Raw genomic sequence first — 12578 nt, 5'->3', positions numbered from 1 at the left:
CAGAAAAATCTAAAAATCTGCATGAAATCCAGTGAGGACAAGGGCAAACTCAAATCTTAATGTTACAGGTACTTGTGCTTCAACTGCAGACACAGCTTTCAATTTAACTGCTTACACAGCTGGGGTGCAGGAAATTTTTCACAAGGCTAAAATTAATATTTATATTCAAGGCCCCTCAATGTAATTGCTTACGATGGCATGTTCCACTGAAACACTTATTCACAGGATGCAGTTGTTCTTACTTTGGAAATGAAGGTTTCCAGTGGAGAATTGTTCCCATTTAAAATGTTCCTGTCTCACAGCAGGACCCCAGGCTACTTTTGTAATCCAGATTCCAGATGAGAATTACTTGTTTATGGTCAAGTTCTCAAAGAACAGCGAATGCTGAACTGAGAAAGGTGACATTCTCTTTATGTGTGCATGTTTGTTCATATGTAATGCTAATTCACATGTTGATTGGCAGCTGCAGAGAAGAATTAGTTGGATGCTTACACATCAGTTCTATTTAACTTGTTGGTCAGAATGCCTCTTAAATCTGCAGTTGTAAGCCAGAGTGGTATGAGTATTCCAGCAATACTCATCATGCTATAGAGATTTATTCTTGTTACTGCTCCCCAAAAAGCATTTATCTTCCATACAGTCCATCCAGACTTCTAACAACTTACCACATATCAGAAGCCTTCCTTTCCAGTTTTGCATGAAAGTTTACAGTGATTTTTAGTCTTTAAGAGATTAATGAAAACCAGTGTTCTGTCTGAAAGTCTAGTTGTTTCCTCTGATCAGAAGACTACAGTGCAGCACCAAATTAGATTATGAAATCTCTTCCTATTTAGGGAAGGCAAATCCATTCTCAGGGAGAGACCACTCTCAGCTAAGTGAAATCTAAATACCATTAGACACCATTTGAAAATGTTCTTTATACATAGAAAATTAACAGAATGGAAACAAGCGTTGGTGAGAAGATACATCTACTAGTGTGCATTCATACCAGAAGCCTATCCCTCTATCTTCCCACTTTTCTGTTCCACTAAATAATAAAAACAGCCAATAACCTGCTTGAGAAATGAAGTACCAACCAGATGTTTCCTGAGCAAAGACAAATTGTGTTTCCCTTTACACATCATCTTCTGAGAGGCAGCACTGCAGTGATTGCGTATCTGACATCATTCACTATGTTGACTTTGGGTTACTCAGAATCTTTCCTTTGCTTTACCTTCCAACTCAAATACAATAGTTTTACAGCAAGATCACATGGAAAGAATGGATTTGAATGACTAGAACACAACGTGGAAAAATGGTTTATATTCACTTTGTTATAACATCACTGGAGGTACTGTTTAATCAAATGTGTTCTGATTTGGAAAGTTGTGTATAGCACAAAAAACTGTCTGTGCAATAGTTTAACAAGGATACATGAGCAGAGGTTGTGTATTCTATACTCTCTGTGTGGGGTCTGTAGGAAATCAGGTTTTCAGCAAGATTGACAGTGGAGCCATTCACCCTCTTGAATGCTCAGTCTTAACTTTTTCAGCCCACTGGAGAAAAATGTATGGTCTGTTGTGATGGCATAGAACTGTAATGACAAAAATGTGATTATGAATTTATTATTATAAAATGCTTTCTCTCCTGCTTGCATTTTATTTATAAACAAAATTATGGGTTGGTTGGAGAAAAAGGATGAAAAAACCCCATCCGGACATGATTCACCTCTGTGCACATACTCAGCTTGCTAGGTACACAATTCTCGTAAATGTTGAAACTCTGTGCTTTAAGGTAGGTTCACAGTTACAGACAGGGTTTGTACTGTGGCACAGAGGTCAGTTTTGTCCAGAAGGAACTGGAAATCACTTCATTGCTCCAGGAAGATCCATCCTCAGCTAGTCCCCTTCTTAAGTGCTGTTACATCAAGTCTAGAACAGTTTGTTTTGCTTTTCTATCACCTTCCTGAACAACTTCCCCAGACCCACCATTGCTGCTGGGCTTCAGAACATTAACCTGTATCCACATTGTGCTGTTCAAAAGCAACCGTGGTATTCCCGATTGCATATGACATTTGAATTTTTACAGACTTACCACACTGCTAAAATGCTTTCTGATGGTATTTTTTTGTTCCAACACTGCAAATGAAAATTGGAGAATTTATGTACTCAGGTGAAACACCATCATATTCCTGGTATGATGCAGATAAATAATTTTCAGTACACATACATAAAAATTGGGCTCCACCTCCAGCAAGCACCCATGCACAAAAACTATGGGAAAAGAATTATGCTTCAGAATTGTTCTCTCTCCATGTCTGTTCTTTATCTGCTGGAGAAAAAATGTGACAGCTAAATTTAAAATGGATTGAAAATTGCCTAACACTGTAATATTGAATTCTGTAGTTCCGAGTCAAAAACACTTGAAAAATGCCTAAACTGCTGGCAGCAAGCTCTTCAGAATACATGGAATCCTACTTAGTTATTCTTTCAAAAGCCTTTAAAAAGCAGCCCACGATATCAAGCTGTCATTTATGACCTGCCCAGCGTGGCCACTGTTGAACATGAGAGAAGGAACAAGAACACTGCATGGATGGAATAATAATTTATTGGAAATGAGTATGTACACAAAGTATAAAGGCAATCACTCCAACCATTTCTTTTTTAACAGGACAGAGCTACCCCAGTACAAGAATTGTTCAGTAGCAGGATTAGATTCAGTAACAATGCAGAACAGGTTAAATCCCTGAGATTGAGGCCCTCTCATGTTTTATGCACTCCACCACCTCTCTGCCCCCTGCAAAGGTGCTAGAAATGTAATTTCCTGCTCTGTTGTGCTTTCAGTGGATCACCATCCAAAATCACAGTTCACAGCAGCATGAAATTTCAAAATGCAAGCAAGCCCAAACTTCACATCAGGTTCAGTCACAATCAGTTGCAGGCATCCAGTTTAAAATTACTTCCAGTCTCAAATTGGTACCTAAGCTGCTTTCTAGATACGGTACAGACTCTGAAGACATAACTTGTTCCCATTAAATTAGATATGGAAGCCAACTCCTCCAATGGCATTTACTTTGCATACAGGGGTATTGAGATGTGAATGCAAGGCTTTAGGCACAAATCCCTTTAGCTCTGGACTTCAAGCCACTATAAAGAGGCATCATAACGCAGAGCTCCAGTTCCTGATGTAGACTTCTAGTAATTTACCTGCATGTCCTCAGCATTTTATAGGTTTATAGCACACGGTTTAAGAATTAAAAACTTGAGCAGCAAAAGTGTTTCCTCCTAAGCAATGCCAAGTTCCATTACCCATTTTCAGTAGGCAACCACCCTGCAAGGCCATGAAGGCAGATCCAGGCATAAGACATGCAGAGAATTTTCAGTCCAAGTTCAGATGTTTCTCCTTGCAAGATCGTTGTCTCTTGTCCAAGGATGCAATATTTGAGACAACAGAACTCTTCTGGGTGGCACGTGACGATCAGCAGAAGCAAAGCATGAGGGATAAGGCTCAACTTACGTTCTTTCCAAAGAATGCAGGAAACAGGTACCTTGTTAGTGGCTAGCTCTTCAGTTGGAGATAGAAACAAAGATCTAATCAAATTCAAGGCATAAACCAACTATAATAAAATTCTTTCCAATATTAGAGGTAGATTTTATCCAGTGTAATATATCATAGCCACTCCTGAAAGTGCAGAGCTCTAGAAATTAAGCAATTGAGATCAACTTTGACCTACATGCTCTTAGAATAATTATGGCAGGCTTTCTGTATATCCTTCAAGAAAGCAGGCACGCCACTCTGTAAAGAGAAAAGTGGAAAAGTCATTCTTGCATAATGGAGTCAGGAAAAACTATAAGCAGAATAAGAATCCCACTTCTACAGATAAAAGCCTTTAACTAATTCAGGACAATTCTAAGATGTGGTACAAGGCAGCAGACCATTCCTTTTATACTTCATGAACAGACTGCATTATTGAAGTTTCCTTGTGTTAAGGCTATTCACATATGCTCTGGAAGATGGGTTTCTTGGTTTTGTTGCAGAAATGTAACTGCCTGGTTGACTAACCAAGGATTTGATAGGACTTTAAAAACCAAAACCAAAACCAAAAATGAAGACAACTGCAGTGAGAGCAGACAATAGTGATTCTCTAAAAACGGGGCTCTGTTACACAGGTCAATACATCCATTTCTGAAAGAAAATAATTCTACCCACCATGCAGAAGAAGGTATGATGCAGTGAATGCACTGTTTGAAACAGATAACCCAAAGACAATTGTGCTGTCAGCCTTTACTTACCTTGGCAGCCCAATTGACCAGCCACAATGGAATCATTCCCCCAGGATTATCGAAATAGTACATATACACTAGAGAGAAAAGTTACCAGAAAGTTATCCAGCCATAGCCCATTTCTGTAACAGCACATGACAGAAGCTGTTGGTGTGCATGACTGAAGTACAACATTTCTGCTCTCATTTCTTCACAAAATAGTCAACTTATGCTGAAGTGGAATGTGAAATAAGCACAGCCATTCCCAGGTAACCTCTGGGAAGCTTGAGAGTGCCGTAATATTAACTTAGACTACTGCAAACTATTTTAGGCAGCATGTCTTTTAAAATAAGATTGTGTTTAAAGGATTGATCTCAGACAGGAGTCAAGCTCTAGGCAAACCCTTTAATCTATACATCTGTCAAACCTGACACTTAAATCATTGCTGAATTCACGAGACTGCAGCTGGCATCAGACTCTACCCAACTGAACCACCTGGCAGGAGAGAAATGGGGGGTCAGAATGAAGTGGTCTCAGTAGTTCATTCTTAACTACCCAGCCTGTTAAATAAAAGATTCTTAACAGCAGGACACTGCACTGGGCATTTCCAAGAGCTTCATTTACTTTAAAGTACTCCCAGGACTCAGTACATCCACTTTACAGTACCTGGGTTTAGGTTAAAATTTCCAGTCTTCCTCTTTGTGCATCTTGCTAATACAGACATTCTTTGGCTACACGACTTGTGATCACACTTTCTTGACCTCTTACCTTTTGATCCAGTCTTGCCATCACTTTCAATTGCCAGGCTTTGTTTGTAGTTTTTAACTCTGATAATACCAGGCTTCTCAGGGCACTGAGGAATAGACACACTCCGAGCTAACACAACCCAGACCTTCCGCCCAGCAACATCCATCTCTCGGCATTCACGGATATAGACATACTGTGTTCAAGTTGAGGAGGCATGTCAAAACAGTGTCAGTTTGACAAATGATGAATTGACAAATGAGTTCCATCACAAATACCAGCTCCTTCAAGTTATTTCTTATGCTTCTACAGGATTCAATCCAGTTATGTGAGCTTTAGTTGTGTGTGGGAAGAGGCACCCCCACTCTCCTTCATGTTATACATATTCATGTCACACAACGACTGCAAGACCTTAGATGATGTGCAGCAGAGCAGCAGAATCAGTACACTGTTGGGATCCCTGGTTGACCAAGTGACAAAGGGTGCAAGAGAACAAAAAGCTTGAAAGGATACATCTCTGTTTGAGAGGGGGAAAGGGTACTTCACTTCCCAGTAGATTACGTTTTCACCATCATATGTTTTCTCATGCAGTTCTGCAGTTGAAAAAGGAAGATGGTTAGATATTTTTAATTTCTACTGCAACAGGACCAAGAGCTGCTCAGATATGACATGAACACATTTTACATGGCATCCTTATATCAAAATTGATATGTATGTAAAGTTGTAGCAGTAGGAGGCATTAAAAAGAGTTCTGTACCAGGGTTGTGCAGGAATCAGATACACAAAAATAAGTGGCCTGATTTTCTGCTGCTATTGAATTAGTTGATTAAAAGACCCAAACAAACCACAAAACCAGAACAATTCTGGGGGGAGGCAAAGTCAAATTCCTTTCAGACAGTCAGCTCATCCACAGCCTTTCCCTCTCAAAGCTTTTCCCTCATATGTCCACATTCTGTATAAATCTGAGCCACAAGTACAGTATGCTTTTTCACAAGCATGTCACTATCCTTGTAAATGATTCTGAGTTAACACAGAACTAGGACAAACACTGCTTGTCATGTAAGAAGTCTTACATGAGGGATTAATGAAGTTTAGAAAAGCTATTAGGAATTTCACAGCAGTATATACAGACAACAGTGAAGAAGAAGCTTGAGCAGTTTACAAGCCTTCATCACACCTCCAGCCTGCCTGGAAACTCAGTCAGAAGGCAACTGCATAGGAAAAGAGAAAGAAAAATCTAAGAATAGTCCCTAAATCATGGCAATGACTCAGCCAGACAGCAGTGTTGCAAAAAGGAGAAGAAAACAGTTAAAACCAAACTACATAATGGAGTTTGAAAAGCTCCTTACTGTACAGCTTATTCCCTTGAGGCAGTAACTGCCATTATCAGGAGAACAGACCTGATAAGCCATGAGGCTGAGCATGGTGAATTCCTGTCTATTAAGGACCTGCCATTACACGGATGCATTATCATGGGTGTGATCCAGAGAGGTGGTTCACATAAACAGAGTGAGCTTTCCTCCTTTAGAGCAGACTTCTGCCTCAGGTACTGTGTATCCTGCAGATGTAATGCATCTGCACATCACTTTCGGTGGGGGGGGGGGTTCTTTTGAAAACAAGGCTGAACAGACTGATATTCTCATTGCTAAGGAAGGGTGTCACTGATGGGAGAGTCTTCTCCTATGTAATATGTTCCAAACCAGGCTTCTGCTAGCGTGCCCTGCAAGTCAGCTGTCACCCACATAAACAGCTCTTCTGCTCCAGGCTGGAGCATTATGCTATCCACCAGAGGTCAGTGGAGCATTGGTATATTAGCTTTACTTTCATTCCTAACTGCAGAGCTTTCCTTCCTTCAGGGGATAAAGTCAGTATTTTAAAGACTTCAGTGCAACTGTTAGCCACTAACACACCTACCTTTGTATCTTTGCAATCACATTAAAAACAAACAATAGGTAAGTCATGTCCCATCTCTGTCACTTTAGCCTGTCAATACCAATGGGCAGCTTCTGGCCAAAACAGAGTACAGCATATTTTCATCAATAACCAGACTTCACTTAGCATTACCACAATCAACCACAAGGCTGTTCTATTCATAATAGGCACAGCTGCATTTGCTGCTTTAGCAGTCAGTGATTACCATTAAACTGTTTTACCATGAGCTCAATCAGGACTCTTGCAATCAGGAGGAGCAAACTGCAATATAGCTCTGGCCCGGCCATTCTGGATCATGCCACAGAAGCATATGGTACCTCAATCACTATTCCATGGTTTAGTCACAGCTTTCCTGCTGAATTGGCAGTTTCTGCACTCAGAATGTGGCCTCAGAATGTCCACATCTTCGGGGTAGCCAGAAGCCTGCTTTGGAAATAGCCGGACTACTAACAGCAATGCAACAACAGTAACAGTCTGGTAACCAATGTTTCTGAGGCAAACCCCTGGAAGAACAGATCAAAGCACAACAATCTGAAGTACTTGTAGTACTTTCTGTATCGGCTGCTAGTCAGGCCTTTAGAAGAGTTTTGCTGAACAGAACTAGAGGACAGAGATTACTTTCTCTTACACCGTGTACCAAAGCAGGTACCTTTTCAGATAAAAAGGCAGCTACATCTACTCTGGTCACATTTTTATTTCAATGCCAGACAGCACTTCAGCAGAGAAGTCTACTTTGCACTGCCATCATTCATAGCTCTAAGAGCAACAAGGAATATAAACAGTAAAACAAACAGCAAGAAGGCTGTGAATCAAAGTGGTCTGTTTTTTCTGCCTGAATATGAAAGAAAACCTGAGCTTATATCATTAACACTGAAAACAGTTGCTGGCACTGTTTCATCCCGTGTGCAGTTCTGAAGAATGGGTGGCTTTGCGTCAATTGTTCAGCTAAAAGGAAAGCATTAACATTATGTTTGTAACCTTCCAAGAGTTAACTGCTGTGAGACACTGGACTTGAAGTACCAGCACAAGTACATATTCACAAATGAACATAGGATGGTCAGCAAGGATGTAAATGCCAGCTCTGCAACATTATCTAGTTTTCAGTTTCAGGGTGTAGCTTCCCCGAACTACTTCCTTTCCTAAGAAGGCATTGAGAAAAAAAGCAGTATTTGTTTAAGAAGGATTCAGTTCTCCTAAATGCACTTGACGACTACTGAAGTAACTCAAGATAACAGTATTTTTACATCAGTATGATACTGTTGAACCCACTCCGGGTGTTGTTGCTTCATTAATGGCAAAGTGGCCTTTGCTATAAGAAATCCATTGCCTGTTTTGACAAATAACACTTACTAATGAAGACATAGCTTCTTAAGCTTGACCAAGTACTGACATGAGTCAAATATGTGGTTCTATACCCATACAGCCAAAGGCATCACTAGCAGTCATTCCCCACAGAGCTGTCCTAGACTTAACAAGCACAACATTTAACAGTTGTTTTTTCTTTGTTCAGCAAAACATTCTGACCGTGTTTCATTTTTATTGAACTGACTTTAAGCACAGGCTTAACAGGGAAAGGCTTCCCATCTTTAAAATACATGGATTATTGGACACCTACATCAGCTGAATCCTTGCCCTGTCACTGCTGACTTAAGATGTTTTAACATCATATGGATACCCAGGTTCAACTCCCTTTTTCATAGACAACATTAAATAAACACAACTAAATTAGTTATTCCTTTCTCTGTAAAAGCCCGAAGTCATCAACTGTTCTCTCAATACATCCATTTCTAATTGTTACAGGTGCTAAGAACAACCAATGCTTTCAGGAAAAACACATTCCATTACATACCAAACTGGTACAAGCTAGAGGAATATTTTTCACAATGAGAACAATCAGCCATTGAAATAATTCCCCTGGGAAGTTGTGGATTCCCCAACACCTTTTAAGATTCAGGTGGACAGAGTGCTGGGCTATCTTGTCTAGTCTCTGCTTTTGCCAAGAAAGTTTGGACCTGATGATCCTTGATCCAGTCTCGTGTTCTATGATTCTGCGACTGCACCGCTCCACCGCAATATGCAAAGACGCAGAAGAGGTACCATCTCCATTGCTCCCCAGTACCTCTACTAAAATTTAACTAAGGAATTACAACTAGAACGTACAAGGTGCTCCAGCATAAAAAGTGATGCCAATCGTATGCTTTAATCAACATGGAAATAATTCATTCCAGGAAAAAAAAGTGTATGGTGACGAATGTCAGTGTTTACGTGTGTATTTGCAGAGTGCAACCTTATCCCAAAAGATACTGAAGTCTGGCTCAAAGTCTTTGGATGCAGCAACTTCAAATACCTCTGAAGAAACTTCTGGTAGGAAGAGTCAATGTGGACATAAAGCTTGGATTTAAATGGCCTAGAGAAGCTTACCTTTAACATACTGATCCCACTGCTTTCTGAAATCCAAGTCCATATAGACATCCACACACAGCTTTGGGGAGCAGTCAGCAAGACCACCAAAGATTTTATATTCATAAAGTCCTGATTGCTGTGGAAACAGAATGGGGAGAGGAAAAGTCACACAGGAAAGGGAAGCACTCTGCAGCAGGGAGAACAGCTGAAGGAAGTTAGGTGGGGCACATACTACAAATCTGCCCAAGAGCTGTGAAAGAAGTGCTCAAAAAACAATGTGAGATTCAGTCTTTAACCTCTCAACTTTTTGATCTACACATGAAAGTGTAAATCCAGACAGGCTGACCTGCCCTGCACAATGGTTGTTCCTTCCCTTACACCAGTACCCTTTTACTTCGTAAGTCACTCCAAAGGGAGCATGCTTCTTCACACACATTCCAACTTTTCATCTCCAGTGGTCAGTGTAGAATAAATCCTGCCCACACCAAAGCTTACCAGAAGCATTAAATTCCTGTGGCAAAGCCTCCAGACCCTCTATAACATGCTTAAGAATCTCAGGTAACCTCCCAGGAGGTTACCAAGTACTGCACCATCTGGAATAAGCTTTCCAGCAAAGTAGGTGTGCTTATCCTTCGAGCTGTGACACAAGAATGCTTTACAATGTTCACACTTATATACAATGTGTTATTATAGCTGCCTTCAATATTTATCAGCTATTTTCTTTCTGAAAGCTGTCTGCAATGAAGGGGTGGGGTGCAGGATATCTCCCATGTTAACACTTTTAATGTTACTTTCAACATATGGAAACTCCATCTGCGCCTGTAGAACATTTGTACTATTGCTAGTACCAGCTCAGGACTAAATTAAAACAAAGAGAGTATTTTGAATATACAGTGTAGGAGTCAAATTCAAGCATTCTCAAGGGAAGGAAGGGATTATAAAACATTCTGTCAGTGAATGGTTGATTTTTCTTCTTCCCCTCCCCTTCACAAATCAACCTCAGAAGACAAAGAACTGATACACCAAAATACAATAATTCTTCAGCTATTCATCTTTACTGTGGCTTCACTGAAGCATCAGTCACAAGCTTCCAACCTGAACTGGTCAGCCCCACACACTCTTACAGTCTTTGTTAAAGGCATCCACGTTTATTTTCACAAGGAAAAATTCATTTTTAAAGTATTACAGCTGAAATTAAGCCAAGACCCTACAGCATATGCCAGAGCACAAAATTTGGGGCTTCAAAAATATTCTTTCTATTCTTTTCCTGGACTTTGATTATGGCTGCATCTTGAGAGGCAACAAACCAAGCTCACAGAAACCTTTCATTCTGCATTCGACACGCAAAGTTTGCTGTTCATCAGCACACTCGCCCATCCTTTGCATCCTTTGGCTTCCTCGCAATTTGTTTGATAGAAGAAAGCCATGCAGCCGTTTTCTCATTTAAGCTATCAGAGCCTGCCTCAAAGACACAGAAGTGTCTGCTTTGTACCTTAGCGAGGGCAGGCTACAGTTCCACACTTTTAGGAAAACAAACTATTACATTGTATTGCTTGTTTCTAAAGCTTTCACATTCCACCCTACAGCAGCTGGAAGTGCCTGGAATACTTTTTAATTGAGGATTATCAAAATATACACAAACAATATAGGTCTTTAAAGCACTTTTGTTATAGGTAAACCCTCCATCAGAGGTTAAAATAGAGCTGTAGCAATGCCATTTACTGTCACATTATTCAGAAGTCACTTGAGAGTGCAAGTGTTGTGCTACAGATTGTGCTGACTTTACATATGGGACACTACCTTACATTCAAAGGTCGGCTCCTAATGTCAGTTCATTCTTACATCTGTAGCCTTGAAGTTCTTATACTGTCGCTCAAGACAGAGCAAGAAATTATTGTGTTCTTCTCTCCCAATCTATTTGTACCACTGCTAGACAAATTATGGCATACATCATTAAATATGTTCCAATAAAAAGGAAGGATTTTGATAACAGTATGAAATAACAGATTTGATTTGAGAAGCGAACAGTACACCTTACAGGAGGTAAAACAGACATTCAATAAAACCAGCAATTTACAGTAAGAAAGTTAAACCAAGAGTGGAACATTTCAGGTTTTCAATCAGTGGGTTGGAATACCGCACGGAGCTGGAAAGCCAATAGGAAATAATAACTGCTGCCTTCAGTTTCCCAGACTACCACTGCTAGAGAGGACCCGCAGTGAACACTCCGTTAGGCCGGGAGCCCCTTCCAGCAGGAGCGCCCCCGGCACCGATCGGCTGCTAACGAGCTTTCAGGGCCTCACCGGGTGCGGGTTTCCCAGCGCACCGCCTCTCAGAGCGGCGTTCACCGCTGCGGAGCCGCTTCCTCATCAGCATTTAATAGCATTACCCTGAAAGCTGCTTTCCGGCAGGCCGGAGAAACCGAGCCGAGGCCAGGGGCACCTGCATGGGCAACGGGTCCCAGCCCGCCCTGTGCGCGGCCCGGCGGCTCTACCCGCTCCGCTGCCCCGACCCTCCGAGTCCCTCTCCCCGCAGCGCGCCGCAGGCGCTCCCCGAGAGGCTCAGGGCCTGGCAGGGCCCATGCACGGCCACCCCGGCGCGGGGGAAGCTCCCCCGGCCCGCCCACCTCGTCGTACAGCCGGTAGATCCTCACGCCCATGCTCGCCACCAGGAGCTGCCAGGGCCCCCCCGCCGCCGGCGCCGGCTGGTCCAGCTCCCGGCAGGCGGCCCGAAACTGCTCCTTGGGGAAGCCCCGCAGCGCCGGCGCCTCCATTCCCCGCAGCGGCGGCGAGCTCGGGACCAATGGCCGGCACCGCCCCTCCGCGCACCACGACCGGCCCCCGCCGCGCCCCGGGGCCGCCGCGCAGCATGGAGAGGGCTGCGGGGCCGGGGCGGTGCGGGGGGCGGAGGATGTAGGGTGCGCCGGGGTGAACGTTCGCTCCGTGTTTCATGATAAGGTCTCGGTTGCTCAGCTGCACCTGGGGAGGCGGTGTTTAAATGTCTTATGTCCGGTGCCGGAAGAGGGTCAGGTTCTCCTGGTATGTGTCAGAGCTTGGCTTCTTTGGGTGTCCCCCAGGACTAAGATTGAAGAGTCTCTATGGGCACGTGTATTTTTGTGTAGGTATTTTCACATTTATAAAGCAGTTTTCCTTATGGGCGGCTCATATGAGGAACTTAAATGGGAGATTTCAGTTAGATTTAAGGAAGAAATTCTTTACTGTGAGGGCAGTGAGGTGCCGGCACAGATTGCTCAGAGAA

General features: G+C 42.3%; 1 protein-coding gene across 2 annotated transcripts; it reads right to left on the bottom strand.

The window, feature by feature from the left end:
* Nucleotides 1–3527: 3527 nt before the first annotated feature.
* PCTP (phosphatidylcholine transfer protein) lies at nucleotides 3528–12282 on the bottom strand. Of its 2 annotated transcripts, none has more exons than XM_065693839.1 (6): nucleotides 11947–12282; nucleotides 9339–9456; nucleotides 5499–5578; nucleotides 5010–5181; nucleotides 4272–4339; nucleotides 3528–3774 (listed from the first exon to the last, which is right to left on the bottom strand). In XM_065693839.1, the coding sequence occupies exons 1-6, from the start codon at nucleotides 12091–12093 to the stop codon at nucleotides 3709–3711; spliced, it is 651 nt and encodes a 216-aa protein (XP_065549911.1). In that variant the 5' UTR covers nucleotides 12094–12282; the 3' UTR covers nucleotides 3528–3708. The 2 variants fall into 2 exon arrangements, with proteins under 2 accessions (XP_065549911.1, XP_065549912.1); XM_065693840.1 differs by lacking the exon at nucleotides 11947–12282 and adding an exon at nucleotides 11624–11890.
* Between the last annotated feature and the right edge of the window lie 296 nt (nucleotides 12283–12578).

Source organism: Lathamus discolor, chromosome 13, assembly GCF_037157495.1.
Source record: "Lathamus discolor isolate bLatDis1 chromosome 13, bLatDis1.hap1, whole genome shotgun sequence".
NCBI classification, from domain to species: domain Eukaryota; kingdom Metazoa; phylum Chordata; class Aves; order Psittaciformes; family Psittacidae; genus Lathamus; species Lathamus discolor.
The sequence above is the reverse complement of the archived record's forward strand: the minus strand, read 5'-3'. Positions and strand labels throughout refer to the sequence as shown.